At 54.4% G+C, this 27080-nt stretch overlaps 9 protein-coding genes across 9 annotated transcripts; 4 read left to right on the forward strand and 5 right to left on the reverse strand.

Moving 5' to 3' along the window:
- Nucleotides 1-185: 185 nt before the first annotated feature.
- AB675_1940 (Hydrolase C26A3.11) lies at nucleotides 186-1137 on the forward strand (the record flags this gene model as incomplete). Its single annotated transcript, XM_018141869.1, has 2 exons — nucleotides 186-240; nucleotides 299-1137. 2 exons carry the CDS (start codon nucleotides 186-188, stop codon nucleotides 1135-1137), a joined length of 894 nt encoding a protein of 297 aa, XP_018002864.1.
- Nucleotides 1138-1599: 462 nt separating this feature from the next.
- Nucleotides 1600-2339, forward strand: AB675_1941 (60S ribosomal protein L31-B; the record flags this gene model as incomplete). The annotated part of the gene is made up of 4 exons (XM_018141870.1): nucleotides 1600-1704; nucleotides 1966-2040; nucleotides 2128-2168; nucleotides 2225-2339. The coding sequence occupies 4 exons, from the start codon at nucleotides 1600-1602 to the stop codon at nucleotides 2337-2339; spliced, it is 336 nt and encodes a 111-aa protein (XP_018002958.1).
- Nucleotides 2340-3295: 956 nt separating this feature from the next.
- AB675_1942 (uncharacterized protein) lies at nucleotides 3296-7848 on the reverse strand (the record flags this gene model as incomplete). Its single annotated transcript, XM_018141871.1, has 3 exons — nucleotides 3296-7574; nucleotides 7680-7762; nucleotides 7813-7848. The coding sequence occupies 3 exons, from the start codon at nucleotides 7846-7848 to the stop codon at nucleotides 3296-3298; spliced, it is 4398 nt and encodes a 1465-aa protein (XP_018003004.1).
- A 1373-nt stretch (nucleotides 7849-9221) lies between these two features.
- AB675_1943 (uncharacterized protein) lies at nucleotides 9222-11228 on the reverse strand (the record flags this gene model as incomplete). The annotated part of the gene is made up of 1 exon (XM_018141872.1): nucleotides 9222-11228. The coding sequence occupies one exon, from the start codon at nucleotides 11226-11228 to the stop codon at nucleotides 9222-9224; it is 2007 nt and encodes a 668-aa protein (XP_018002693.1).
- Nucleotides 11229-11763: 535 nt separating this feature from the next.
- On the reverse strand, nucleotides 11764-14341 carry AB675_1944 (Cutinase transcription factor 1 alpha; the record flags this gene model as incomplete). Its single annotated transcript, XM_018141873.1, has 7 exons — nucleotides 11764-11810; nucleotides 11863-12791; nucleotides 12837-13019; nucleotides 13065-13493; nucleotides 13546-13704; nucleotides 13744-14107; nucleotides 14164-14341. 7 exons carry the CDS (start codon nucleotides 14339-14341, stop codon nucleotides 11764-11766), a joined length of 2289 nt encoding a protein of 762 aa, XP_018003034.1.
- Nucleotides 14342-16049: 1708 nt separating this feature from the next.
- Nucleotides 16050-17374, reverse strand: AB675_1945 (Protein MSP1; the record flags this gene model as incomplete). Its single annotated transcript, XM_018141874.1, has 3 exons — nucleotides 16050-16820; nucleotides 16871-17266; nucleotides 17315-17374. The coding sequence occupies 3 exons, from the start codon at nucleotides 17372-17374 to the stop codon at nucleotides 16050-16052; spliced, it is 1227 nt and encodes a 408-aa protein (XP_018002956.1).
- Nucleotides 17375-17795: 421 nt separating this feature from the next.
- AB675_1946 (Monopolin complex subunit pcs1) lies at nucleotides 17796-19191 on the forward strand (the record flags this gene model as incomplete). The annotated part of the gene is made up of 2 exons (XM_018141875.1): nucleotides 17796-18915; nucleotides 18965-19191. The coding sequence occupies 2 exons, from the start codon at nucleotides 17796-17798 to the stop codon at nucleotides 19189-19191; spliced, it is 1347 nt and encodes a 448-aa protein (XP_018002945.1).
- An 881-nt stretch (nucleotides 19192-20072) lies between these two features.
- AB675_1947 (uncharacterized protein) lies at nucleotides 20073-23282 on the forward strand (the record flags this gene model as incomplete). The annotated part of the gene is made up of 1 exon (XM_018141876.1): nucleotides 20073-23282. The coding sequence occupies one exon, from the start codon at nucleotides 20073-20075 to the stop codon at nucleotides 23280-23282; it is 3210 nt and encodes a 1069-aa protein (XP_018002959.1).
- A 1207-nt stretch (nucleotides 23283-24489) lies between these two features.
- On the reverse strand, nucleotides 24490-26811 carry AB675_1948 (Solute carrier family 28 member 3; the record flags this gene model as incomplete). Its single annotated transcript, XM_018141877.1, has 3 exons — nucleotides 24490-24684; nucleotides 24737-26634; nucleotides 26697-26811. 3 exons carry the CDS (start codon nucleotides 26809-26811, stop codon nucleotides 24490-24492), a joined length of 2208 nt encoding a protein of 735 aa, XP_018002780.1.
- Between the last annotated feature and the right edge of the window lie 269 nt (nucleotides 26812-27080).

Raw genomic sequence — 27080 nt, forward strand, 5'->3', positions numbered from 1 at the left:
ACTCCAACAACTTAAACTACGTCTTGAATTCTTGAAAGCGACTCTCATCAAGTTGCCAGATCTATGATCACTTACGTCTACGAATCTATAATCCGACATTACTTTCATCAAGCTCGACACAGTGTTGGAAGTTGTTTGCTTATAGCCTCTCATACGTGATTCAGTCATCTCCCCCACTTGCAATCATGGCAGGACTGCTCAAGAAACCCTTCAAGTTGGCGCTCGTCCAACTGGCTGCAGGTAAGGTGCGTGTCCTTTCTGAAAGCGCGGCTAGTAGTCGGGCTAACAAATCTTCAAGGCGCCGACAAGACAGCAAATCTCTCACATGCTCGTTCCAAGGTTATCGAGGCCGCCAAGGCAGGCGCGCATATGATCGTGCTCCCTGAGTGCTTCAATAGTCCATACGGCTGCCAGTATTTTCCCAACTACGCTGAGAAGATCTTGCCATCACCACCATCCAAGGAGGACGCTCCTTCATGGCACATGCTCTCCTCAGTAGCCGCAGAGACGAAGACGTACCTCGTCAGCGGAAGCATCCCAGAATTCGTTCCTGAAGGCAAGAAGTACTACAACACGTCTCTAGTCTTCTCTCCCAAAGGCGAACTCATCGCTACACACCGCAAAACGCACCTCTTCGACATCGACATTCCCGGCAAGATCAAGTTCAAGGAGAGCGATGTCTTGTCTCCCGGGAACAAGATCACGATCGTTGACATCCCCGACTACGGTAAGATCGGTCTCGCTATCTGCTACGACGTTCGCTTCCCGGAGCTGGCTACAATCGCGGCACGGAAGGGCGCATTCATGTTCGTCTACCCTGGTGCATTCAACACTACGACTGGACCGATGCACTGGACTTTGCAAGCGAGGGCACGAGCGATGGACAACCAGATCTATGTCGCCATGTGCAGTCCTGCGCGAGATATGGAGGCCACGTATCATGCTTTTGGGCATTCGATGGTCGTCAATCCGAACGCGGAGGTGATTACCGAAGCTGAGGAGAAGGAGGCTATCGTTTATGCTGAGATCGACGGTGCGAAGATTGAGGAAACGAGGAAGGGGATCCCGATCTACACACAGCGTAGATTTGATGTCTATCCAGATGTCAGTGAAGGCAAGATTCGCTATGATGAATAAGTTCGTAGCAAGTCATTCTGTGGACCAGTCGCAGGCTTGTTAGGCGGCACTCTGTACGGTCCCACAGTCAATGAGCATAATGATGGACAAGTCTTTCCATGTAACATCATGTTAATGACTCGAGTAAATTGTGAAAATCACCATGTTCCGCTAGGTGAACACAAGGACAAGAGGAGAGAAGCACTTGCCGCCATCGAAAGTACACCAGTCAACCGGTGTACAGCCAAATTTAGTTTAGCTTCGAAAAATCTTGGCTTCCATCTCCGCCCACATCGCATTCGCAGCCACGACCTCACCACAAGATCGCAACCTGCGACCAGTCTACACCACCTCCCTCGACACTCACCAGTCTTCGACCAATGTACGAGCTTCTCCTCCCAATTCTCCCCACACTGAGCCCCTTTCTCCCACCATCTTAGCGCACAAGAGCACATACTGACCAGCGAAAACCAGACCGTCAAGATGGTGAACGAAAAGAAGACTCAGCCCAAGCGGAACACAAAGAAGACCCGATCCGCCATCTCCGATGTCGTCGCCCGCGAGTACACAATCCACATGCACAAGAGAGTACGTTGAGCCCATTCCACAGCATAGAGACCAGGATAGAGACCCCAGGAAGAGCAAGCCTACTGTGGGATGAGAGTCAGAGGATGGCTTTGGACAATACCCCAGCGAGAAAGCAGCAGTCTATGCTCGAGGGAAAGTGTACATTAAGAGACCAGGCGCCTGGCGGACACAACAGCCGCCCATGAAGGATTCGTGCGAGTCTGCGGAATACGTACAACGCCACAATCAAGAAGTACCCGCTAACAAAGCCCACCAATACAGATCTTCGGCGTAGCCTTCAAGAAGCGAGCACCCCGCGCCATCAAAGAGATCAAGGCCTTCGCTCTCCAACAGATGGTAAGCACAACATACACCGCACCTCCGTAGCACCACACCACGCCCCAACTTGCCACACCCCCCACCCAAACTAACGCATCCGTACAGGGCACCTCCGACGTCCGCCTCGACCCGCAATTGAACAAGAAGTCTGGGAGTCCGGCATCAAGGGCGTCCCCTACAGACTCCGCGTCCGCATCTCGAGAAAGCGCAACGACGAGGAGGGTGCCAAGGAGAAGCTGTACAGCTATGTGCAGGCGGTGAATGTCAAGAACCGGGAGGCCAAGGGGCTGCAGACTATTGTCGTTGAGGATTCGTGAGCGTCGAGACTTTTCATGGCGAGATGAAGCAGACGATACCGGTGGGCACAAACGTTCCGGCTGTTCAGCCTGCAAAGGACGGCCGGATCAGCCTCTTGAGCATCGAGGGTGTCCAGTGCTCTGGCGCACCGGCGGCATCATAGCAAGCACGCAGGTCGTCAGGACCGGTCACAAGCCATCAGTGTGACATGACTGAGGCGTAGCAGTGCAAGCAAATACCAGTCCAATGCATGATACCAAATTCCAATGATCTTCTTACGTCTCACGAGTCCATCCCAGCGCTATCGAGTCCGCAGGGAGTGCTCTGTCCGTGCGTAGTCTTGTGCGTTCTCCCATGTGTACTTTCCGCAAGAGCTGCTTTATCAGCTTCGTCTCAAGTCGACCAGTATTGCAAGTGAGATGATGCGGGTGAGACGAAAGCAGGCACGACGAAGTCGCAATCAACACAGAAGTGAGCTTGACTGGTGTCATCGGACTCTCATCTCTCTATCAACTATGGTATCGCGGTCTTACTGATCCCTCAAGGGGATCGCCGACGAAGGCCTCCCTATGCAGTCATTGCGGTCTTAATAGCTCACAAGGAGCTCGCCGACGCGGTCTTAACAGTCTCATCCGAGACTCGCCGTCTTCGTCCATCTGCTTCGAGTCTTTCTCCGATCCGCCTCACCTTCCTCTCCGACTCTGCTCACTCCCCACTCCGACCAGCCGCACATCCTGGTGGTCAACAGCTCGCTTCTCTCTCCGACCCGCCTCTCTTCCTGGTGGTCCACAGCTCAACTTCCTCTCGAAACGACCAGCCGCACTCCCTGGTGGTCAACAGCACAGAGTCCTCCCTAACAATACAGAATTCCTAAAAATGCCAAATTCACAAAAAACGCCGTCGCTCGTGGTTTTCCGTTTCGTTTCCCAAATAATACAAATGCACAAATTTCCGACCCAGAGTGCTCCCTGGCGTATTATTTGTGCTTTTCCAACAGATCCGCTATCTGCTGTGCCAACTCCGGACTGCGAACCTTCAAGACGATGTTCTCAAGACCACCCTTGTAGTCAAATCGGCCGGCAACGGCACCAGAACCGCTCTTGGAGCCCTGATCGCGAGTCTTGTACTCGATGTCACGGTGCAGGTAGCTGTTGATAGCCACGTTGGAGCTTGGTTCAGCGCGCAGAACGACGCGTACACGCTTCGAGGTCTTGTCCTGCAGGACGCGGAAGTTGCCCATGGCGATGGACTCCCAGACGTTGGGCTTGAGCTTGAGTTCTTTGGCGCGGGCTTCGTTGGGGGTCATCAGGAGGGCTTTGGCTCGGACCTCGAACAAGACATTGTCGTTCTCCTCGCCAGGACGCGACTCCATGAGGTTCTGCTGCGGGTCGGCGGGTGCAGCGTCAGCAGCCTCATTATCAGTATTGGTATCAGCAACGGACTCATTGTCGGTCAGGCCGGGACTAGTGGCTCGCGACGAGATGCCAGAGCTGATACCGGAGGTAGGGGCGAGATGTTTGCCGAAGCCGAAGCCCAAAGAGTTGGTGTTCGAGCCTTCACCTCCTGTAGTCTGTGTACCAGCAAGTCTGCCAAAGAGAGCTGGAGTAACAGGAGTATAAGGCTGTGGCGACGGCGGGATCACTTCAGCGTTGAACTTGATCGGTGAGCCTTGCTTCCATGTCTGGTCACCAGCTGCAGGAGTAGAAGTAGGAGCTTCGGCTGGCTTGGCCACTTTCTCTGGTTCAGGCGTGCTGGGGCGTGAACCGAACATGCCTTCAAACTTCGTGAATGATGAGCTCGCGCTACCGCCTTGCAAGACAGAAGCGCCCGGCTCAGCCGGTGCCTTTGTGGCGGGTGTGGGTGTGAAGTTGAAGGTAGTAGCAGGCTTGTATGGAGATCGAATAGTTCCTGGTGTGATCGGGGAAAACTCTGGAGCCTCTGGAGTCAGACCGGACGACTTGGGTGCTGACCACTTTATGCCTGGCGTGGTTGTTGCTGGTTGAGTGGCAGACGTAGCTTCTTCAGGCTTGCCTGCTGGTTTCTCGATTCTATCGAACAGCGACTTGCCTTTGTTGGGGTTGTTCTGAATCTCCTGTGAATGATCTTCGTCTGAAGCTCGTGAGGTCTCACTCTCTTCTTGTTGAGCAGTGTTGACAGCCTCCTCGCTGTCACTGCCGCCCTCGTCGCTCTCTGAATCGTTACTATCAGACTCCTCGGCATTCGGTGCAAAGTCACTATCTTCGCCGGTCTGGTTCTCGGGCTCGTCTTCGTCCGAGTCTTGTTCGAACGGACCACGAAACTTTATGGATGTCTTCTTGGTGCTGGCTGGAGTAGTGGAGAAAACAGGGCCATTCTGAAGACCGCTCTTGTTGCGCTTTCTGGGGCTTTCGTCTTCACTGACGACTTCTTCTTCGTCTTCGTCATCGGACATAGACTTGCGCTTGTTATTCTTCGGCTTTTCTGATACCGATGCGCTGTTGCCCAGCGAGCCAAACAAGCTGTTCTTTGGAGGGGACTTCTGTGGGGTTGTGGAGCTAGAGGATTTGCCGAAGAAAACTGATGGAGTCGCCGACGATTGTCCAAAGACATTCGATGTAGAAGTCGACGATTGTCCGAAGAAGTTTGACATCGGCTTCTTAGGAGTCTGACCAGCGAATGCTGTCAACGCTGAAGGAAACGCTGCTGTGTCGGTCTCAGGCATGCGCGGCACTGATGCGAATGGATTTTTCGGCTTAGATGGATCCGGCTCCTCTATAGCCTTGGTGGATGAAGCTGGGATCATATTGCTGAACATTGAAGTAGCCTTGGCCGGACTGACAGGTTTGGGCGCAACAGGAGTCGCAGCTGGTGCACTAGCTCTCTGCATGGATGGACCGGCGAATGCTGAAGGAGCCGATGGACCAGTAAATGCTGAGGGGGCCGATGGACCAGCAGATGCTGAAGCACCTGACGTGCCGGTCGACGCTGCAGGCGCAGGTTGGTCTTCGGGCACATCGGCGAATCGTGCCTTCTTGTACTGTGGAGGAACGTCTTCGTCTTCTGGTTCATCATTCTTGCGCTTCGAACCAGCCACGGCTCGCTGATACAGGCCGACATCACCACCGACGGCAGCGCGAGCGGACACGTAGTGCTTGATGAGATTCTCAATATCGAACCGATCGGCATCCCACTCTTCAATCTTTCTCTTGAACTCTCTGTTGAGAGCTCGTAGACGCCAGTTGTTGTCATATTCTTTGAAGCCCTCGCCGTTCAAGAATGGAGGCACACGGCTTGGTGATTTTGTGTAGACTTGACGCTGCGTCGGAGCAGGTTCTGTAGACCGACTTGGGGCTGCACTGGTCTGAGCCGAAGACTTCTGAGTCAAGGCTGCAGGTGCAGGTTGTGATAGTGTGCCAAATAGGCTTTTCTTCGGGGCGGTGTTAGCAGCAGTAGTCTGAGTCGTGGTCTTTTGTGGCGAGCCTTCGGACGACACAGTCGTCGGCTTCGGGGCTGCTGGAGTGAAGAGACCGCCGGAAGAAATTGGAGGTTTTGCTGCAGCTTGAGCCGATGTCTCAGCCTGAGGAGTCAGGTTACTCATAGACATAGGCGAAGGAGCCGGCGAGTCACCGTAAAGACTACCGAATAGGCCTGGTGTAGGCTTGCTGCTCAGTACACCCGCTGATGGCGCAGAGACTTGGCTTGCAAGCGATGTTCCGAACAGTGACGGAGTCTGAGTGACACTTGTACCCGCCGTCGCACCATTGCCGAAGACAAGAGGACTGTTGGTCTTGGCCGTATCGCTCTGTTCAAGTGAAGCGAACTTTGGTCCTGGGGTGTCACCAGCAATAGTACTCGTCTCTGGCTTGGTAGTTGTGGGATTTGTGGTGGGAGAGAACACGCTTGGAGCGGGCTCTGTCTGCGTTGAGCTTGCTTGGCCAAACTTGAAGCCGCCGAAAGGCGTGCTGCTCTTCTCTGGTTGCGAAACGGCGTTGTTCTGAGGAGCACCGAAGGAGAACTTTGGTTGCTCTGCATTATTCTGAGAGGTGTTGCCGAAGAAGACCGATGATTTAGGAGCAGCTTGTTCTGCAGGGGCTTGAGCAGTTGCACCAAATTGGAAGACCGGTTTTGCTGGCTCTGAAGCAGGCGGTGCACCGAAAAGATTCGACGACTTAGGTGTTTCTGGCTGATTGCCAAACGAGAACACTTGCTTGCTTGGCTCAGTGGTGGTAGGCGATGCTACATTGCCATTGAGTGAAGACTGTTGTGTGTCACCGGCAGTCTGGCCGAACGTAAACGACGTGGTTTGCTGCGGTGCTGCAGGTTTCGCTGGCGTCTCGCTGGCAGACTGGCCGAAGGTAAATGAGGTACTTTGTTGGGGTGCTGCAGGTTTTGCTGGCGTGGCGCCGAAGCTGAAGACAGGGGCAGGAGTCGATTGTTGTGGCGTGGACGCAGCTGCACCTCCGAAACTAAATACCGGAGCGCCTGCTGGCTGTTGTGGAGTGGATGTAGCAGTTGCGCCGAAGGAGAAGATTGGGGCTGAAGCTTGTGACTGTTGGGGTGTAGCAGCAGGAGCGCCGAATGAGAAGCCAGACGGAGCCGGTGACTGTGGTGCAGCATTCTGCGATGTGCTATTATTATTGCTCTGTCCGAACATGTTGGACGAACTCTGCTGAGTGCCATTGGTGTTGCCGAAACCGAATGAAGGCGTGGAGGATGTCGGATTGGTCTGACCGAACGGGAAGTTCTGAGCAGGTGGAGCAGGCGACTGCACAGCGGGGGCTGCACTTGATGAAGCACCGAACAAGCCACCGAAGGGGTTGGTCGAGTTCTGTGACAGGTCTGCCTGAGCTTGTGATTGACTTGCACCGAATGTGAAGCCTTGTGATGTGTTGTTGTTGGCCGAGGGCAGCGGCGTGAAACCACTCCATTTTGGCTTGGCTACGTGATCGGTGTTGCCTTGGGCAGAATTTCTTCGCTTTGTAGCGCCCGGATTTTCTTCTCTCTCGGATTCGCTGTTCTGATTGCCAGCATTGAACGAGTTGTTTCCGTTCACCGGAGCGAAAGAAATATTGGCGAAGGGATTATTATCGGTAGTGGCAGTGAAGTTGAAACCACCAGGTGTTGCCGAGGTGTCTGTATGTTGTTGTCCGAATGCGACGCCATTGCCGACGTTGCCAAACGACTGTGTTGGATTGAACGGAGTTGTGTTCGCACTAGGAGGAAATCGTCTCTGAGGAGTGCCAGCGCGGTTCAACCGGCCTCGTGGGGTCGCGGTCCTGCGAATTGTGTTAGCCATCTGCTTGTCGCGTTCGGAACGTAGACGAAGAAGGGCAGACGCGGTCGACAACAATTGCGACACGGGTCTCGGAAGTCGGACTTACTTGCGAGCAGACATTTGAGCGGCGGTTGCTTGTCGCGGCTTGTCGTCGAACGCGCCGTCGAGGAATTGCGAACCGTTCTCCTTCTGTGGCTGATGTCAGCGTCGCGACGGTATGACTCGAGTATGCAACTTACAGTGATGTATTCTTGGGCGGTACGCTTTCCACTCATCGCGTATGGACTTGAAAGGCCGCGAGAGGGGAACGGGTTAAGAAGGAAGAAGGTGAAGACGCTCGAATTGTAGCATTAGGAGGTGATGTGTTTGATTGTGATGATCGAGAAGAACGCGACTAATGCTCAAGTTCGCTGTGCAGATTTAATCGAAAAAAGGTTGCAATTAAGAAGTGGTGGTGGTGGTGTCTCTTTGTCGTCGGGGTCGTGGAAATTCAAGAGGTGCACCTCGATTGATGCCCGACTACGGCGATCTTTAAAGACACACCATGCAGCTGCCGCGAATCATTGAGATCGTTCACTCCAACTCCTTCTATTCATTTTCTGGAGGCTTACTATTGATGAAAACACCTTTCAATATTGTCACCATCATCGTGGATAGCTTGTTCCCTACAGTGTCACTGTCCATTGATGGCAGAGATCGTCCATTGGCTTTAGACTCGTGACGCCTTTATACAAGCTTCCTAGCCTTGCCGTCGTCAATGGAGGTTTGAAGCACGGCTTCGTCACAAGTCTGGAAGGACTCAAGTTGTCTGCTCGCGAGTGGCAGGGCATGACACCGTACAGGGAGGCCTCTATACTGAAATCCCGGGTTTCGTCGATGAGTTGTGCTGATGCTCGCCCAACACTTGAGGATCACTTAAGTATCACCAACGACACATGGATGTGTTCGAATTTGCGTTCTCGGGAGGCCTTCACTGTACCGCGACATAGGCATTCAAACAATCAAGAGGACTGCCAGCATATGTCGCCATTTCGTGCTTGCCTCTGAAGGTACATATATTTGATCCGTCTAAAACTTCGTCATCAAGTGAGCAGCAAACCTACACCAGGTCATTTAGCAGCATGGTGTCAACGGCAAACACATCGACCGAGACCAGCAACTATCTATCCTCGGACGTGGTCTGCTCAAGTCTCGTGTACGAAGATCCTAGTTCGATTCTGGGTGCTGCTACAATACTTTTTGCTTTCCTCGAAACGTCTCGATACCTCCTTCCCGCGAAGCTGCCTTGGAAATTGCAATTCGACTAGATCGCCAGGCCAGGGCGGGCGCTGAGGGTCTGGCATCCTTCTGCTGCCCGAGGCTTTTGGCGTGAGACGAGCCTCACTTGCGCCTCAGTTACCAGGAACGGCATAACATGACTTTACTTGAACAGGGAGGACGCTGAAGGGGTATCGTCCTTTTGCTGATCGACTTGCTAGCTTTGAGACGAGCTTCACTCAAGCGTCAGCTAATGAAAACCCCATGTCATGATTTCTCTGCTTAGAGGGCACTGTAGGAAAGTTGTCATCATTTCAGGGTAGGTAGGATCTCTTGCACGATACCACCTGCATTCCTATCCAAGAGTGTATCTGTCTCTACCTCTGAATGGTCATTTCGGCTTCTGGTAGGCGCCCATCACACGTCCTCTGACAGGAAACCTCTCATCCAGCATCTCTTGCTCACTCTTGCTATCTTCCGCACCACCTCCTCCTGCCTCACTGTTTCCTCCCGGCACAGCAGGCCTCGAAGGCGGAGGCATCAATCCCGACGTTGGCGTGGGCAGATTATCCTCCCCATCCCTACCGCTATTGACATCCCACCTCAATCGCTCCACCTCCTCTTGCGGCGTCATTTCCAGCTCAATCAGGTCTTCCATCCCTGTTCCGCCTCCTACCATACCAGCAGGCACATTAGTTGACTGGCCTGCGCCGTTGCCATTCTTACCCTTCTTCCCTCCAATCTTCCTCACCCACCCCTCCGGCCCAACCCCCAACAGATCCGCAATCCCCGAACTATTACTCCTCACGCTCCTCGTCGAATCCATACTCACCCTCGGCGAGCCGCGATAGCTCGGTGTCCGCGTTCGCTGGAATGACGACGAAGGGTGCGGCGCCAGCGACCTCGCTGCATCAAGAGCTTGTTGCGGATCTGTAATGGCCAGATCAGGGAAGTATGCTTTGAAGGTCCTGTTCAGGGAGTCTTCAGCAGGACCGGGACGAGAAGGCTCGGTGCGCAGGCCGCGAAGCGTGCCGACGCCGCCTGGGCCGGCGAGGGACCAGGGTTGCTGCTGCTGAGCTGTGAACGAAGTTGCCGTCCTGCTGGTGGCGGTCGAGGAAGAGCGCTGGCGCGTGAGGGATGGTGGGCGTTGTGTCTGTGGTCCAAACGTTGAGTGACGGACGGGCGAGCCGGTGAGTGACTGCGAAAGCGACATCTGCGCCGCATGTGAAGGAGGATGGCGGAGGTTGTCGAATGAGGTTCTGGGTGAAGCATCGCTGTACATTGTCTTAGTCATAGATTTCCGGCGTGCGCGCGGAAAGTAGCCGAGACTTGAGCGTGGCATTCGCAAGATTGCGATAGGCTCAGGGAAGTTGGGTACGCTGACCCAGGAGTCGTGATGTAGTTCGGGCTTGTCGTTGTCGTCGGAGGAGTTGTATAGTGGGAATGGTTCAGGTGCCGGAGAGGAAGGCTGCTCAGGCGTTCGAGCAGCAGAATGCGTGCCCATACGTTTCAGCCCCCCTTTGCCGGGTGACGTGGTCTTTGCGAGGTCTTCGAGGGCCGGTCCCAACAGATCTGATGCGGAGTGAGGACCATCGACCTTCTTCCCACGGATGCTGCAGGCGTCGACTGGCAGAAAGACGTGATTGCGGACTTGAATATTGTCGTTGGGCCAGAAACGGTTGACTTTGCGAAAGACGTCTGGCTGACAGCCGTATTTCAGTATGACACCAGCCATCGTATCGTTCTTCTGTATCTTGTGAGCATATACCAGCGCATCCTGATCTAACGCGTCTCGAGAAGGCACGATGACAGTCGCATCTGAGTCCCTTCTCTTGAACCTGCCGCTTGCATCGCGCGCCTGCTCAGCGCTTCCAAGCAGGAGAGCCTCCCGTTTCTTCGCTTGCAATAGGGCCTGCCTTTCTTCTAGCGAGTTAGCAACTACGCTGTCCAGACCATCGACTTTCGGACCCCAGTGTGGTGTTGTGGGAGAAGACGCGTATGGACGATCCTGCTTCATCCATTTCGGTTGTACGTGGCTTGCTTTACTCTTTCCCTTTGATGCTGTTGTGTCCCCACCCAGCAGGGAGGAGGCTATACTAGTCCACGAGGACCATACATCGTTGGTGACGCTCCTTTGCCTCTCGTCAGAGACCTTGCGCGAGCTTGTACCGCTGTTAGATGAGTGGGCAGCCTTCTCGCGCGATCGATTACGGCTGATGACTGGTGATGGCCCTCGATCTGTGAAGAGAGGGGCGACGGCTGATGAGCCAGATGCCGCTCCTGTCGTCGATGTCTGTGATTCTACTTCTTCGTCCAAGTACGAAATCAGTCTCGCATTTCTAGGACGTAGTGTGCTTGTGCTCGTAGAGGTATGCAAGCTGGCGTTGGGTGTTGTCATCTTCGCTGGGCAGGCCAGCCGTTGACATAGAGTCGCCTAGACATGGGGCTGACACGCTGTTCACTCCGGGTTCGTTTGCGCTGGGCTGTTTGGAAGGCTCTATAGATGTATTCTCGCGTGGTGCATAGTCAGACAAGCGACGGCGATGGCTATCTCCAAGAAGATGACTTCAAGCATGTCTCAGCGGGCGAGATCAGGGTTGGGATGGGTTGTTGCGATGTTGGTGGACTTGGAGAAGGAATGAGGGATGGGCCGGCCCGAGGAATGACATAAGAGCATCTCACTAAGGTACTACTCTCCAGGACTCATCAGCCTCATTGCCATGTAATCATGCGCCAGGGCTATCTACACGATAATCATCGGCTGGGTTTATCGAGGCATAGAGATTTACACGTTTTTGAAGTATTATACCTCCGATTGATACAAGTAGGTACTTTTCTAATGGCTGAGTTCCTTGCTGCCGATTGCTCTGCTCTCACTGTTCCGAGAGCTCTCGCACCCATCCATCGACTAACCACTGAGAAGTCATCGTGTCCTAACCAACAGGCTGCCCCTGCGCAATCCCGAAGAAGCTGTACCAGTCTATCACCAATGTTAGCAGTAGCTTTGACAACCAGTGGCAGCTCAGACATACCTTCAAGATCAAGATGCAGCGGAGCAACAGGAACATTGCCCATCGACGAGTTCGACCACCGATCATCCTCAGCGTGACGACCACCTCCATCGACTCCAGTGCCCATCATGTTCCCCATATTCGACGACCAGCCTTGCATGTTGACATCTGACATGTGTCCACCCATCCCGGTATTGGGTACCTGCAGTTGTGGATCAACGGCATGCTGCATGGTAGGACTGTTGAACATATTGCTGTCTCCGATTGTCCCATCTGGGAAGAGCTGGTGTGGTTGGAAGTCGTCCCACATCTGCTGTGAGATGTTTGGCTCATCTCGTGTCACCAAGAACAAGTCGGGTGGTGTCGCTGGTATTGAATAGCCATTGAAAGGTGAATTTGCTCGTGTTGGCCCTCGCGAGTGCAATCGCGAAGTGCCGCGGTTGGTGTTGGGCATGAGCGGATCGTTCGGGAGAGGCGGCGACCCAAGCGAATTGTTGGCCTGCGGCTGACTCAATTCACGAGAAGGCGTCACAGCAGGCGTCTGTGGTCTCGATCGCTCGTACGACATTTGAGGTGCTGGTGGTCCGGAGTAACCGATGTCGAATTCGTCAAATTTCCTCTTGACGTTGTTCGCAGGAGGTGGAGGGGGTGCCGGAGCCAAGTTCGGGTTATGGGTAGTGCCGTTGTGGCCGTTGGGCTGGGCAGGACCATTCTTGTTGCGCGGCGCTTTTCGTCCAGAAGCTTTTTGTAGCTTTTCCGCCAGGCTGTTGTTACCGAGAATGGATTCGAACAGGGTGTGCACCATTCTAGCGACCAGCCACACTTTCGATACCTCTTTGAGAGCAGCCATGCAGATCTGAATCCTTTCTTGGCTGGCTTCTACAACCGAACGGACGGACGAGCGCATTTGATATACATGCATGATGAGTGCTGAGAACAGACTGTAGACACTGCCAACAGTCAGCACGGCTTCGCACGGGAAATGACAGACTCACATGAATGCTGGTGTGTACTTGATTTGATCAGACTGGAGCAGCTGCTCGACGATAGACGTGATCATGCCCGCGGCTTGGAAAGCTATAGTTCTGGACGGATAGGCCATGTCGACGTTAATGTGATCACTTGGTCTCTTGTCTGCTGGTGGCATATGTGCTCGATGCAACAAGCAGAGGGTCGTGCTGATAGATTCAGTATAGTCCAAGCATGGTTTGAATGCGACTCACTAGTAATTAGAATGCAGCAACGCAGACCAGAAGTTCTGCCGTGTCCTCTCCCAGTAGACGTCTCGTGGGCAGTTTTGTAGCCAATCTGCAAGAGCCATGTCGCTGTGAGTGAGATCCAGGGCATTCTTGGCCCTGGCTTTAGAAGCTACAGAGTATTGCTGGGACAAGACCAGGCCCATGATCTCGCACAGCTTGACGTACTGCAAGAAGAACTGGACGTGTATTGGATCTCGCCGATAGTCGTTGACTGGGTCGCCCTCGTCTTCAATGAAATCCTCTTCGGTGATCATCTCGACATCAGCGTCGTCTGTGTTGATTGACACAGGGCGGCCGAGTGCGACTGCGACCGATCGATCGCGAGTGAACAGTGCCCACCAGACACGCTTCCAGAGACGCTTATCCTGCCGACTTAGTTGCGAATTTTCGACGCTGTAGGGCTTCGGTCAGTGTCGGACTAGAGGATCGCTCGGACGCCACCTACCTTCGATGCATGCCGGCGCCCTGTGCAACAACGATGGCGACGCGAGTCCAATAGAATACATTTTTGGTCACATCTGCACCGATGTTAGACCGGGCATAATCGGCGTGCGCGACTCGTTCCCAATTCTTACCCTCGGGGCCTTCCCAGTACCCTATAACGCTATTAGTATTTGTGGCAGTATGCATACCAGCGGATCACTTGCATCCCATGAGCACTAAGCTCTGTACAATCGTTATTCGATCGTCTTCGTAGTTTGCATCGTATAAAGCCTTTGCCCTTTTGTAGAAGGTCATAGCGGCGGGTGTCGTCGAGCCAGACGCGTCCAGAAGTTGAGGATTTGTGCACACTCTGCTGCCAGCCAGCAGAACAGCTTGCAAAAGAAGCAACGAAGGTGGGTTCTTGGGGTCCTTGTACCTCCGCATGAAGCGGCTGCGGTTGATGACTGGCACCACAGGAGCAACCCACTCGAAGAAGCAATCCACGAGCTCGTCGCACAGTGCCCGTGGTGGCAACAGAAATGCTCCTCGCTGTTGTAGGATTTCAATCTCCAGCTGGTCGATTTCTGAGGACGATGTCAGTTGTCCCGAAGCAGAGAACAGAGTGTAGAACTAGACTCACCGGTCATTCGGGATCGAGCTCCGCGAATGTTATCGGGCAACGGATAGTGCACGACATCTGTAGTCCCATGGCGATCCTGTACCAGGAGCGCTAGGTTTGAGGACTCGCCCAGGTAAGCCACCCGACCGGCTTCGCGTATCGGTGCACGAGCGAACTTTGGCTTCATGAACTGGGCCATGGTGCCGTTGTTGGCAGCCTGTTGAGCGGTTTCGGCATCGCTGACGGTTGTGGAAGGCAGGCCCTCCGGGGAATTCTGGGCTGCTCGAGGCTTGCTGGCGGCGGACTGTGTAAGGCGTGGATCTGTAGGAGTATGGCCAGAGATTGAGTGATCATGTTCACTGAGTATGCTTTAGTGTCCGAGCCACCTTCGGCATAGTCACAGGATGTTGGCTCACCTTCCTTCCTCCTTGGCCTTGGCTAGAGCGGTGCGTTTCCTCTTGGGCTGAGGAATCTCGCAATTGATGGAAAATGCCTGACAGTTCGTGCATGGTACGCTACAGCAGTCAGATTCTGCTTGAGACGACGCTCAACTTGTCACTTACCCCAAGCTGGCGGCATCTGATATGGTGATTAGTATCGTACTAGGTGCTGTGGAGATGAAGTCTTACCGCATCGTACTTTGCGACTATGGCATGTTGCTGAAACATGGGACGGTTAGCTTCATTCGAACCATCCAGTAAGTAATCAGTCACCAGCATCTGCAGATACCATGTCCAGTATCGATGCCATCGCACTTGCTCAATTCTGTCGTTGCGTTGGAGGAGCCTAAGGGGATTACAAAAAACCATAAGCTGGACCGAGGATCTCGGCCTGGTCGCGTTGCTTCAATATATCAAACTGGCGAAGTCGCGAAAGCGATGTCTCCTCGAGGCTTTCCATTTTCTCGATGACAATGTGGTTGACTTGTGCTGGCCCACGCGCAACCATTGTCCTTTCGATGACCATGTGTGCCCTCGTGGTAGAGTAGCGGAAATGACTTACCACACGCTCTTGATGCACGTTGTCTACCAATTGTCAGTCGCTTCATCGCAAGTATATCTGTCTGATGGTCTACCTTCTGAAGCTAGCATGACCGGGCTGTTGACTGGGAGGCGCTGGTTGCTCGCCAGGTCGTAGATGCCCAGCACCACCGGGTGAGTCGCTTGCGACGCTCATGTTTCGAGGTTATGCAATTTCGATCGGGAGGTACAGGCTCGCAAGCGGCATCGAGTGTCTGGAATCATACGCAGAATCTCGTGAGCATTCGCGCTGTTGATGGATTGACGAGAGATCCGTTGTAGATGGATCGGTCGGTGACGATGCAGGTAGCAACAACGGCCACCTCGCTTGAGGATGAGTTGGAGGAGTTTTAGGACTGGCGCAGGTGCGAGTTGCAGGTGTGCCTGCGCCAGACGATGACCGTACCCCAGCGCAAATTCACCAAGGCTTGTCCCGCCTAAACTACGCCTAGGGATCTGGACGGGGCAGTCTATTGGCTGCGTGTTCTGCCCCGTAGCATCCTGAGCTTCAGGTTCCAAGCGATCTGTGGGGAAAGCGAGCATCAACCGCCGAACTCATCATTCGGCATCACATGCATTATTATTGTGATTCATGGGACAGTAATGTGCTGCCTGCAGGTCCTCCGAGATTTGTTCTGGCGCATAAATCGTACAAGGATATATTCCTTTCACCCTACTTTAAGGCTGCTTCTAACGGAGCTTCTACCATTCTTGGAAGATCATCTCGTGCTTGATCGCCATTTTGCTCTTGTCTCAAGTCGTGCCGAGGTTGCTGTCGCAGGTGACAAACTAGGCACGAACAGCCAACTCGACGTATTCTATGCAAACCAGGTCTGTAGTGCTCTTGGAAGTCTATTATATGATACAATGAGCGAAGCTGTGCAGACTCTATGTGATGTTCTCCTTGGCATCGATCAATGCTTCCGACGGATCTGAACTTGAAACACCATCAGATACCTCAGAATCAGTCTTCCAGTCTCCGTCGCCCCTCGAGGCAGACTTCTTTGCGGATTTATGGCTGCTCTTGGCGCTCCAGAAGTCGTCAGTCCGGAGACCTCTGACCAGTCCGGGACGTATTTGATCCATCCGCTGGCCACTCTGTCGTTGTGCTTGTATCATTTCTCGGACCGGAGTCATCGCAGCGTCCCGACATGCTTCTTTCAATTCACTGCCAGACATCCCTGCCGTGACTCGCGCTAGGTGTTCCAGGTCGAATGCTGGGTCGGTCTTGACGTCCTGGAGTAGGATTCGTAGGATTTTCAGTCTCTGCGACATATTCGGCAGGTTGACGGGGAACTTCTTGGGCATTCTACGCAATATAGCCTCATCGATGTCTCCAATGCGATTCGTGGCGCCAAGTATCATGATTCGTTGCGGACGTCCATGGCGATTAGACGATGCCAGGCCATCCCAGTGTGTCATGAACTCTGCTTTGACCATGCCGCTGGCCTCATGTTCGCCCGACCTCCGTGTTCCCAGAACCGCATCGATTTCGTCAATGAAGACTATTGTGGGCTCCAGCTTTCTTGCTAGTGAGAAGACGGCATTCACTAGCTTATTAGAGTCGCCAAACCACTTTTCGGTCAGTGTAGATATGTGAAGATTTATAAAACAGGCGCCGCTCTCATGCGCAAGTGCTTTTGCAAGCATCGTCTTGCCCTGTGACGCCGTCAGTACCAGTTCCACGTATCTATTCCAGGTGTTCTTACACAGCCTGGCGGCCCGTATAGTAGCACGCCCGATGGCGCCGATAGCAATGAGGATGATGTGGCATATAGATCTGGCATCGTGAGGGGATAGATGACGGATTCCCGCAACTCTTCGATGACGTGGGACAGGCCGCCGATGTCTTCGAACGAGACCGGTATGTCCTCCGGGAAGACGAGATCCTGTAAGACGGCTTGCTCATACTGCGACAATTCTAGATCTTCTCTGCTCGCTCGATCGTAGTCTCGTTGATGGTTTTCGTTCTTCGGCGCATCGTCCAGCCTGCGCAGTATTGCCGCCGACTTGAGTCTTGTCTGCTCCTTCTTCTCATGGTCTGGGTCAGACGCCTCGGACATCTTGTTGATGAGGTGACGGCCGATCAGGATCATTGCGACGAACTGTCGTGCCTGTTAGTGGTAGATCAGACATGTTGTCACCCAACTCACCCCAATCGCCGAGAAGCCCAGCTCCAAAAGGCGGTCATTACGACCCCTATCAGGCGCCATGATCGAGCCAAACATCGATGACAGCGACTCTGCTGCAGGATGGCACGAGCAACACTCTTCACTTGACAGCGAGCAACTAATGATCGATATGGAGATCGAGTGGATCCTATCCGTAAGCGTCATAGTCGCTTGGCATTGTTTATGTACCCTTCCGGGAGGCGCCATGACTACGATGATCACCACTCCAAGCAACACATGAGTGCTGGGTGACTTCCTACTGCTGCTGCACTTCAAGCGCAATACAACACAACAAGTGCGCGTCACGACAGTCTGCTGCAGTGCCGATATGATCGGTATCTCTGACTTACTGGATTCCGACGTAGAGAACTTACGCGACGCGCCGGACGACTCGATCCTGTCAAACTCTAGCAACACACGAGATTCTGCTACAAAACCCCGAAGAAAACGTCGCCCTGTGACAATGCCGCGAGCGAAGTCGAAAGTCGCAAAACCAGCCGCAGCAGAGAAGAAGCGACCCGCCACAAAACGCGCGACTGCGGCAAAGCGCAAAGCTGTCGAAGAGACCGTCGAAGACGCGACAGACGCAGATGGTGACGAGATTCAGGAGACACAAGCTCCGAGCCCAGTGCCACGAGCACGCGGCAATGCGAAGCGGAAAGCGACTGTGCGGCAAGGGAGCAAGGAGGAAAGCGACGATGATGATATGGAGATAGATCAGACTCCAGTGGTTGTACAGTCCAGTCATGCGCCAGCGCGTGGTCGCAAAGCAGTACCGAAGCCCGTGCACAAAGACGCTGAGCTAGTGACGAAAACGAAGACCGCCGGCAAGCGCAAAGCAGACCTTCAAAACAGAGCCGATACGCTTGTTGACAGCGAGGACGATGATGAGATGCAGATGGTCGAAAACCTGGCGCCAAAGATCACATCGAGAGCTTTGTCGAGAAACCACCAGACCGATGCATTTCGACGACGAGCAGGAAGCGCGTCTGACACCGAGAGAGGCGATCCCAATTTGAGACGCAAACTCGGTGATGTCACTCGCAAGTATGAAAACATTGATCTGAAGTACCGCAACCTGAGAGAAGTTGGCCTGAGTGAGGCGAACGCCAACATGGATAAGCTGCGCAAACAATCCGAGGCAACAACGCAAGCGTCGAACGAGTTGATTGCTTCCCTAAAGAAGGAGCTATCCCAGCAGGCGCCACTCGTCCAGGAGAGCCGGAAGCTGAAGAAGCAGGTGCAGACGAATGAGCTGGAACTAGTCGAGCTTCGCAAGACCAACTCAACGATCTCGTCAACTCTGACAGCGGCCAACAATGAGATCAAAGCACTCCAGGCTAAGCTCAATGCAATGAGAAGCTCGTCCGTTGCAGCAGACTCGCTCGCGTCGAAAGTTCCCGGAAGCGCTGTGAGACAATCCAATACAGGCCGCACAGGCGTAGTACAGCCCGCAGAGAACGCCTTAGCTGCTCAAATGAAAGAAGAGCTATATCGGGATCTCACTGGTCTGATAGTGCAAGGTGTCAAGCGGAGCGAGGAAGGCGATACATACAACTGTTACCAGACTGGCCGCAACGGCAGTAAGTACTTCTCCCAGATATCGGAAGCAAAACTAACGCAATCCTTCAGCGCTTCACTTCAAGTTGTTTATCGATGCCGAGGAATCCAACACTGCGAATTTCCTGCAAACCGAGTTCTTGTACACGCCTCTGTTAGAAGCTAGCCGAGATGCAGATATGATGGAATGCATGCCATCATACTTGACAGAGGAGATCACATTCGCCCGAGAAGACGCGTCCAAGTTCTACTGCCGTGTGTTGGATACTCTGACCAAGCGGCGAGTTGAGGAGGCATGAGTGACACGCGGGATTTTGTGATGCAGTTACGAAAGTTGATCTAGGATGTTTGGGCAATGTCGAGTGAGGGCTTCTGTCAAGAATGTGGCGATCAGGGCCATGTGCTGAGGCAAGAGCGATCCAGGATGCTAATGACTTCCTTTGACATTGTATTGAGAAGAGCACCTATTGCTGTAGGGACAATTCTATGTGATTATTGTACCTTTCTGGACCGAGAGTCTATCTCCTTATCGGGCGAAGATCCAGACCCCTCTTTCTGGGCTGACCGGGGTCTCGGACGCGGGGAGTGTATTACTCACCGAGTCGCCTCACGACTACACGTTGTCTCTATCTGCCTGTTCTGATCTTTCACGACAACAGCAGAGGTGCTCAGCTGTGCGTGGCTGCGAGTAGCTGGCGCAGTCGACACGCCAGCCATTGCGTGTGGCATCGAGCGTTCCATGCCCGTCTGACCGCGATACAGTGACAAAGCACCCCGCGTCGATCCCAAGTCCCCAGACACGACTTCAGCCATACAACACCTGAACAGCAGCAGACTACGGTGAATCGTGTTCTACTCGGCTGGCAACCCATAGGGCTTGTCTGACAGTTGAAGATCTCGGACTATCTTGCTCGTCTCTCATAAACTTCTACAATGGCTTATCAGCGTCATCCCTTCGCTGTGCAAGCCAGCGCAGCCCTCTCTACCTCCGAACCACAATCACGCGTTCAAGACCTCTCCCACTCAATCAGACCCGCACACTGTGGTGGTGGGGCAGGACATCAAGATCAAATTATGATGATGGAGAAGATGACAGATTCCTTCGTGAGCAGCGACGCATCCGCCACCGCTTTGCTAAGATGCACGCCGTCGAGCCATGTGGGGGAGAGATCCTGCGAACATGTGGCTATGGCACAATTCTAGCGGTCTATTCGTTGATGAGAAAGGGAGGCCCTTGCAGAAGCTGTCTACAAGCACCAAGTCTCGTGCAGCTAAGCAGCAGAAGGGTAAAGAGTCAGCCGAGGATGACCCCATGGTTTCCTTCCACGAGGACCTAGAGTCATTCCGAAAAGAAGTTGACCGTGCCATGGAACGTGATCCTTATGGTACTCTGTTCGGACGCAGACTCTGGAGCCCGCCTTCCTCCAACAACATGTCGTGGACAACCTTTTCTTGGTTCGCTGATCCGAAAGAGATCAAAGACAACCCTGCAGATCAGCAGCCTTCACAGCCGTCTGCTGATATGACCTCTTCCTCAAGCACGAGTACTGCAGGATCAGGGCCATCGAGTCCACGTTCTCAGGCTTCATCGCCGCAGACATCGCGGTCGACCCCTACGAGCGGCGACGTTTATGTCTATGACCCGATCATTGGCCGTAAGGTGCTCAAGCCGAGGAGCGAGAACAACACAGCCTCGAGCAACGAGTCATTCAAAGCTGATGATGGCTTCGCGAAAGTCTTCGATGACGCCGTGCAGCGGATCGACAACACTATCAGCTCCTTCAGCCAGACTGTGCAGCGGATCGACAAGACCATCAGCTCCGCCGGCCAGACTGCGCACGACTTCGCATCTCCGTCCACCGGCAAGGTCAGACAAAGTCTGGAGTCGGCCGCAAAATCATCCGAATCTACCTATACCCCGGATGGACCTCGAAAATCCATTTTCGAGACTTTGTTTGGCGAGAACAATGCCGTTGACATCCCAGTCAAGAAATACGTGCCACCCAAGGTCTATGGCTATGGCGACAAGACTGCTACTACGACCGAGTCGGAAACAGCGACGTCAGCCGTAAAGAAATCAGCTTTTGAGAACTCACGCAAGCGAGAGTTCCAAGCCTTGAGAGCTGCTACCTTGGGCAACACGATTGACACGTCTGCTGAATTCCATGGAAAGTACGCGGACGCCAGCGCAGTCGTCCCGCCCGAGAAGACATCAACTAATGATCCAGAGCCGACGCAGCCACAGCCAGATCCTGCTCCATTTACCGGAACGACTTATGCGGGCAGAGCTGCGGCTATTCTGAATACTAGTGGCAAGTCTCGTTGGTTGCAGAAGGAGGGCTTCACGGGATCGAAGGAAGCAACACAGACCCCTACTGACTCGCCCAAGTTCACTTTTGAGAAGTTACAACCTGCACTAGACCGATCCAATGTCACATCTAAGAAGCCGGACGTACTGCAGCCGGCTTTGGATAGAAGCACGAAGGCCAAGCGCGTTATCAGTCCTGCTGAGCTATCGTCGAAAGCTGAGGCGTATGAGAAGAAGGTCGACGCAGCCGAAAAGGCGGAGGATATTGATCTTCTGCGTTCGAGCGATGTGCGACGTCAGATACCAGCCAAGTCGGTGCGGACCAAGCAGGATATCGAGACTCTGAGAAAAGCGAGAAGACGAAGTCTGGAAAAGCACTTCAATTCTAATCAGAACCAGACAGACCCTCCGACCATGCCCTCAGTGGCAGCACCGCTCAACACTCTTTGGAAACACGTGGAGAACAACCCGGCAGGAATAGTCGCAAAGACACTGAGGTCACTCAATCTAAGCACCGAAAAGCCTGCCAGCGAACCCAGAAAGAAGTCCATTACCCCAGTAGAATCCTCATCACCGGTCTCTGCACCTCTAGCTCAGTCTGAGAAGAAGATCTCAGCATCTGTGATACACACCGAGCTCGCCAAGCCTCATCCGCTCAGCGAGGCTACCGTCAAGGAGGGTGTGCCCCGCTATCCCGAAATTGAGAACCATACAAGGGTCTTCGAGCCGCGCTATGCTCAGCTGAAGGAACAGTTGAAGGACGTCCGAAAGACTCTGTACTATTCCAAACTCGAGCTGGCGAGTATGAGACGGCGGACGGCTTCAGCACTTCTAACCAAATTCGAAAATTGGTCTGTTGATAGCCGAGAGGGGCACATCAATCGACTAAGGCAGCAAGCAGAGACTCTGCGTAAGGCCAGAGATGTAGCCAAAGGGCGGCGTGAGGTCGAAGAGGCAATGGCAGACTTGGGCAAACAGTGGCGTGATTCAGAGGCCGAGAGGCTCGCTGAATATGCCAAGGTCCCATTGATAGAAGAGGATGGTTCAGCGGCGGGTTTCGATGAGCCTGTGTTCACGGAAAAGAAGAAGACTGCAGCACAACCCGAGGTTGTGGAGCCAGCGAAAGCCCAGGCAACTGGACCCGTTAAGAGAGACACCGATCCCAGAAGCCTGGACGAGCCCGTCGGCTCGCACTCTCCATCGCCAGCCAAGAGTGAGAGCGCTCCTGTCCTGAAGGTCGAGCCTCCGATCTTCACTCCAGCAGAGTCCAAAGTGTGGAACGACGAGCAGCCCCCTCCCATCGCAGAGCTGAAAGCCGCAATCGCCCAGCAGTTCACCTCGCCATTCGTCATGCTCATCAACAACGGCAAGAGCGGAGTCCGCGCCGTTCCAGCACCCAACCTACCGCATCTTGCAGGCCGCAAGGCAGCCAACCCGTTCGAGGTCCTCGCCGCACTCGACCAGGCGAAAGCGGCAGAGTTTCTCGCATACTTTCCCAGGCTACAACAAGCGGGCTACGAGCTTGTGGGCGGCGACGCGAATAAGTTGACCTTCAGAAAGACACCTCCTGCTGTAGCGCCAGCCGAGAAGAAGAAAGCAGCCACAGTCCTGGACGAGATCCCCGCAGAGATCGATCCTCCGGGTCCATCAGCACCCATCCCGCCTCCGGCCTCCTCGAGCCGCATCTCAGAGCGGGCGGACCTTCTGAAGCGCCAGCCACCCGTCCGGCGACAGGAGCAGGTCTTTTCCGGCACGACTACGGCGCCACCTCGACCTTCCGCGGCGAAGGCGGCGGCAGCAGAGTCGAAGGCGGCGGCGATGGCGGCGGCAGATGAGCTTCTTTCCTCGCGACCGTTCGCGCGCTTCGTCCGCGCATTCCAACGTGTAACGTACACAATAATTACCCTCGCGGCCGGCACGTACACGATCGGTCTCATCTCGGAGGGAGTGGGCGCGCAGGCGCAAGTCGAGGGTGGAGTGCATGGGCCCAGGAAGAGGATCGTCTTACCGGTGCAGGAAGTTGATGGTGGGGCAGTGAGGGGGACGAGGCCTGGCATATACAGCACAGAGAGCTCGCGGTGATGAATTAAGTCTATGTCTGTGAGATTGCGGGTATGATATATGACATGGGAGGAGTTCCGCGGGGTTCGAGCGTTCGGGAGTGCATTGGCGTTGTCTCTGGGTGACATTATGAATCAGCGAGCCATCAGAATACTCTCCTCAGTAGTGATGCGGAACAAGTCATGGCACCTTTCTCGCTTCGCTCTCTCTGATCGTGGAATTGTAGGCATCGTTGATTTGTCCTTTGGTGAAGACTGTGCCAGCGGTGCGAGGCTGCTACGACGTGGAAGAGTTGTCATCCGGCGTCCTTGTCATCCGGTTCGAAGTCGAGACTAAGCACGCCGGTTGACTGACGTGCTGGTCGATCAAAGACCGGTTGACGAGAGCGCCGGATGACATCGTGTATGCATGCTTCGCTACAACAACAATTGCTATCGTTAGATGTCGCGATCAAGGGCATCGAAAACGACCACGAGGAAGAGACGCTCACGGTGGCCGGCGACATGGATGTCCCGGATGCCAAAGCCACCATGGGCTGGCGTCGGCTCGAGCAAGTATATTCAGTCAACGACTACCCGTAATGTACACTTGCCACCCGTGCTAGACCTTGGGCTTCTTCAGACCGACATGTCCACATCTGTGCCTCACGGCTTCCGTCACCTGGACAAGCCGAAGGTGTGTTCTGCCAAATTCACGTACATGATTCAGAAGAAGGACGGATGTAAGCCTTCACTCATGACGTGCTCAAGGCCAGGCGTGCTGTCGGCGACCTCGCGTACACAATAGGATCACCATGACCGTGACTGGGGTTGCGGTTCAACATGACGAACCCTAGAAACTTGACCCGTCGACGTCAACGACCTATAGAAGAAGCATGGCAAGGTCCACCTGCTCGGCGACCTCGCATCGGATGCATACCGTAAAGGCACGACAGGACGGAATAGGAAGAAGGGTGTGATAAGCAGAGCAGAGCTTGTTCTGACAACCGCTGAGGATGGTCAGACTTTTTAGACGCGAGAGTAGATTGTATCATTATCATATCCTGCTCTTCATATATGCTCTTCAGGGAGGCATGTGTATACCCCAGACTCACCCGCGCCCATCATCCCAATGTGGTGCGGTGGCCCAAGCACATGTATACACACGGTCCACGACATTAGCAAGTCGCCAATGTCGCACTCCCAATCCACCTCCCGACTCCTCCCCCCTCTCCATCCCCTACCACCATCTAAGAACTACCAGTCGTAGTCTCAATCCGCTCACTAGTAATCAACATGCCCGCCACACTAGCACTGGTCAACGTGGAGATAACACCGCTGAACAGCGCCGACAGCGCCACCGTCGAGACATCACCCGCACGCGAGGGCGCGATCTGGGACAAGACACCGATTTGCGTGCCTAGGGAGCCGAAGTTGCCGAATCCCTGTGTGCCATGTCAGTGAAGGAAATGATGAAAGGGTCAAAGGGTGACTCACGCAAAGCGCATAAGTAGCAATCAACTGACTCCGCGGGCTCAAACCACTGTATCTCGGCTCGTTGACAAGCGAGTTGTACGCAACGAATTCGTTGGCGATGATCTTCACGCCAATGAGTTCTGCCACCTCCAGCAGCTCGCCTCTCGGCACACCCAAGAAGAACGCCACGGGGTACATGATATACCCCAACAGCAACTGCAGCGTCAGATACGGCTTGCCGTCATCCGTGATGTTCAGATACCGACCCCACCAGCCCAACAATCCATTGATCAGACCGATGAAGGCGATAATGCAGAGCAGAGTAGCGACGATCATGCCGGCAATCTTGATACCCAACCACGCGCCATTGGCGAAAGCGTGCAGCGCGTTAGTCGACTTATGCTCATCATCATCCGGCACAACCACGCGGCCAGAGGTGATAGTCTCTTCAGTCTCGGGGTAGCGCATCTTGCTGACAGCGAGGGAGGCCGGGATGGACATGATGCAGCTGGATACCAGAGCCTGAGGATTCAGGCCCAGCCCGATATAAGCCACCAACACAGAGCCCGCAATGGTAGCAAACCCCGAAGTCATAACCTGGTGGATCTCCGCCATAGTCAAATGCGGCACAAACGGCCGGATCAACATAGCAGACTCGCCCTGTCCTATAAACGGGGTAGCGGCCGCAACGACAGCCTCGGCGCCAGAGACGCGCAGAGACCAGAAGAAGAAGACGGCGAATTTTCCAATGAACCATTGCAGGATGCCAGAGTAGTAGAGCAGTTGGACGAGGGCCACGAAGAAGATGATGGGTGGGATGACACCGATCAGGAACCACGGCAGGGAAGCGACATCCTCTGTGGTGAGGAAGGAGGTGCCTTGCTGAGCGAAGCCCAACAACTGGCGCGCGAGGTACGAGATGAAGTTGAAGATGTCGTAACCTGCGTCAGTGCGGAGCACGAAGACCGAGATGATGAATTGAGTCAGCATGCCGCCGATGACGGTGTGCCATCGGATCTTGCTGCGGTTGCGGGAGGTCGCGTAGAGAACGGCGATCAGCAGACCCAGGCCGACGAGTGAGATGGCGCGGTTGCCGCGGGTGTTGTTGGCGGATTCCTCGGAAACCATGCTGCCGACGAGGAAGACGGCGATGGTGACGAGGGCGGCAGCCCAAAGACGGAACTTCTCTGGGATCAGGTTGTAGACGCGCACGCCGGTCTGGTTCCAGGTCCAGTGCATAGGGCGTGTGACGTAGGTGATGGGGACCCAGAGGGTGATGATGCGGAGCGTGATGGCGAGGTACAAGAGGAAGGGAATCAGCCAGCCGAGGTCGTCGCGGTGCAGGACCAGACCAGCGATCCACCAGGCGGTGAAGAAAAGCCAGATGAAGAGATGGAAGAAGATCTTGTATTTGCGGTAGAAGCGGCTGAAGCGGTGGCGGCGTCCGTCTTCGGTCTCGTTGGTCGAGACTTTGGTAGGGGAGGTGCCCAGCTCGCCCTTCTCGGCGTCGGTCTCCGAGTACGCGGCGTCTTTGGTATCGACGGCGGCGTGTTTTTGGTGGTGGGAGACCGTGTGACTGTGGTCTTGATGGGAAATGTGCTGGTCGGCCGTTGTGCCGCGGGCATAGAGAATGTCGTCGTGACGGCCGGCGAGCGAGCTTTGGCCGTGGTGCATGTGGTCGTGCTGGTGCTCGTGGGAGAAATGCAGCGCGAGATCCTCGTTGGGCTTCACGCCAGTCTGGGTCGATGGGTTGTGACCGTGGGCGGGCAGGTCGTGGCCCTTGTGGTGTCGCTCGCCCTCATGGGCTGTAGCGGTGCCTGTTGCGGCGTCGTATGCAGCGCCGGCGCCTTTGTTTCTGGCGTGGTGGTTGTGGTGGTATCTGGCACGATGGCTGTGTCCTTGCCAGCCTCGACAGGCTTCTGCTCTGGTGCGCTCATTCTGGGCGACACTTTACAACAGCGCTGCGATGTCTACGACTCACGTCTCTTCTCGTGAGGGTTGTCGAGGTACTTTGATAGTACTGTGCTCCGCAGGAAGGCCAGAGCAAGTAATACAACGGGAGCACCAAGAAAGAGCGTCACTACCAAAGGCGACATAATTTTTTAGGGCTCCGACAAGGTCTTATACCGGCCAACGACCGCGTTACCCATCAAGCAGCTGAGGCCACGCTCGGAAAGCTGGTGCGTGTTGAGGGGTCGCGCTGCAGGATCCACAAGCGGGTGCTAGACAGCTTAGCTTGACGCCTCGAACGACACGAGCCCAGATAGCGAAGTTCGATATAATCTTCGTTAACGATTGGTTGGACAGTGTATGGCAGTTCGATCAAGCAGTCAACATGGGCATAAGAGGGGCGAGAAACTCGACG

Source organism: Cyphellophora attinorum (assembly GCF_001299255.1).
Source record: "Cyphellophora attinorum strain CBS 131958 chromosome Unknown Contig6, whole genome shotgun sequence".
Classification (NCBI taxonomy): domain Eukaryota; kingdom Fungi; phylum Ascomycota; class Eurotiomycetes; order Chaetothyriales; family Cyphellophoraceae; genus Cyphellophora; species Cyphellophora attinorum.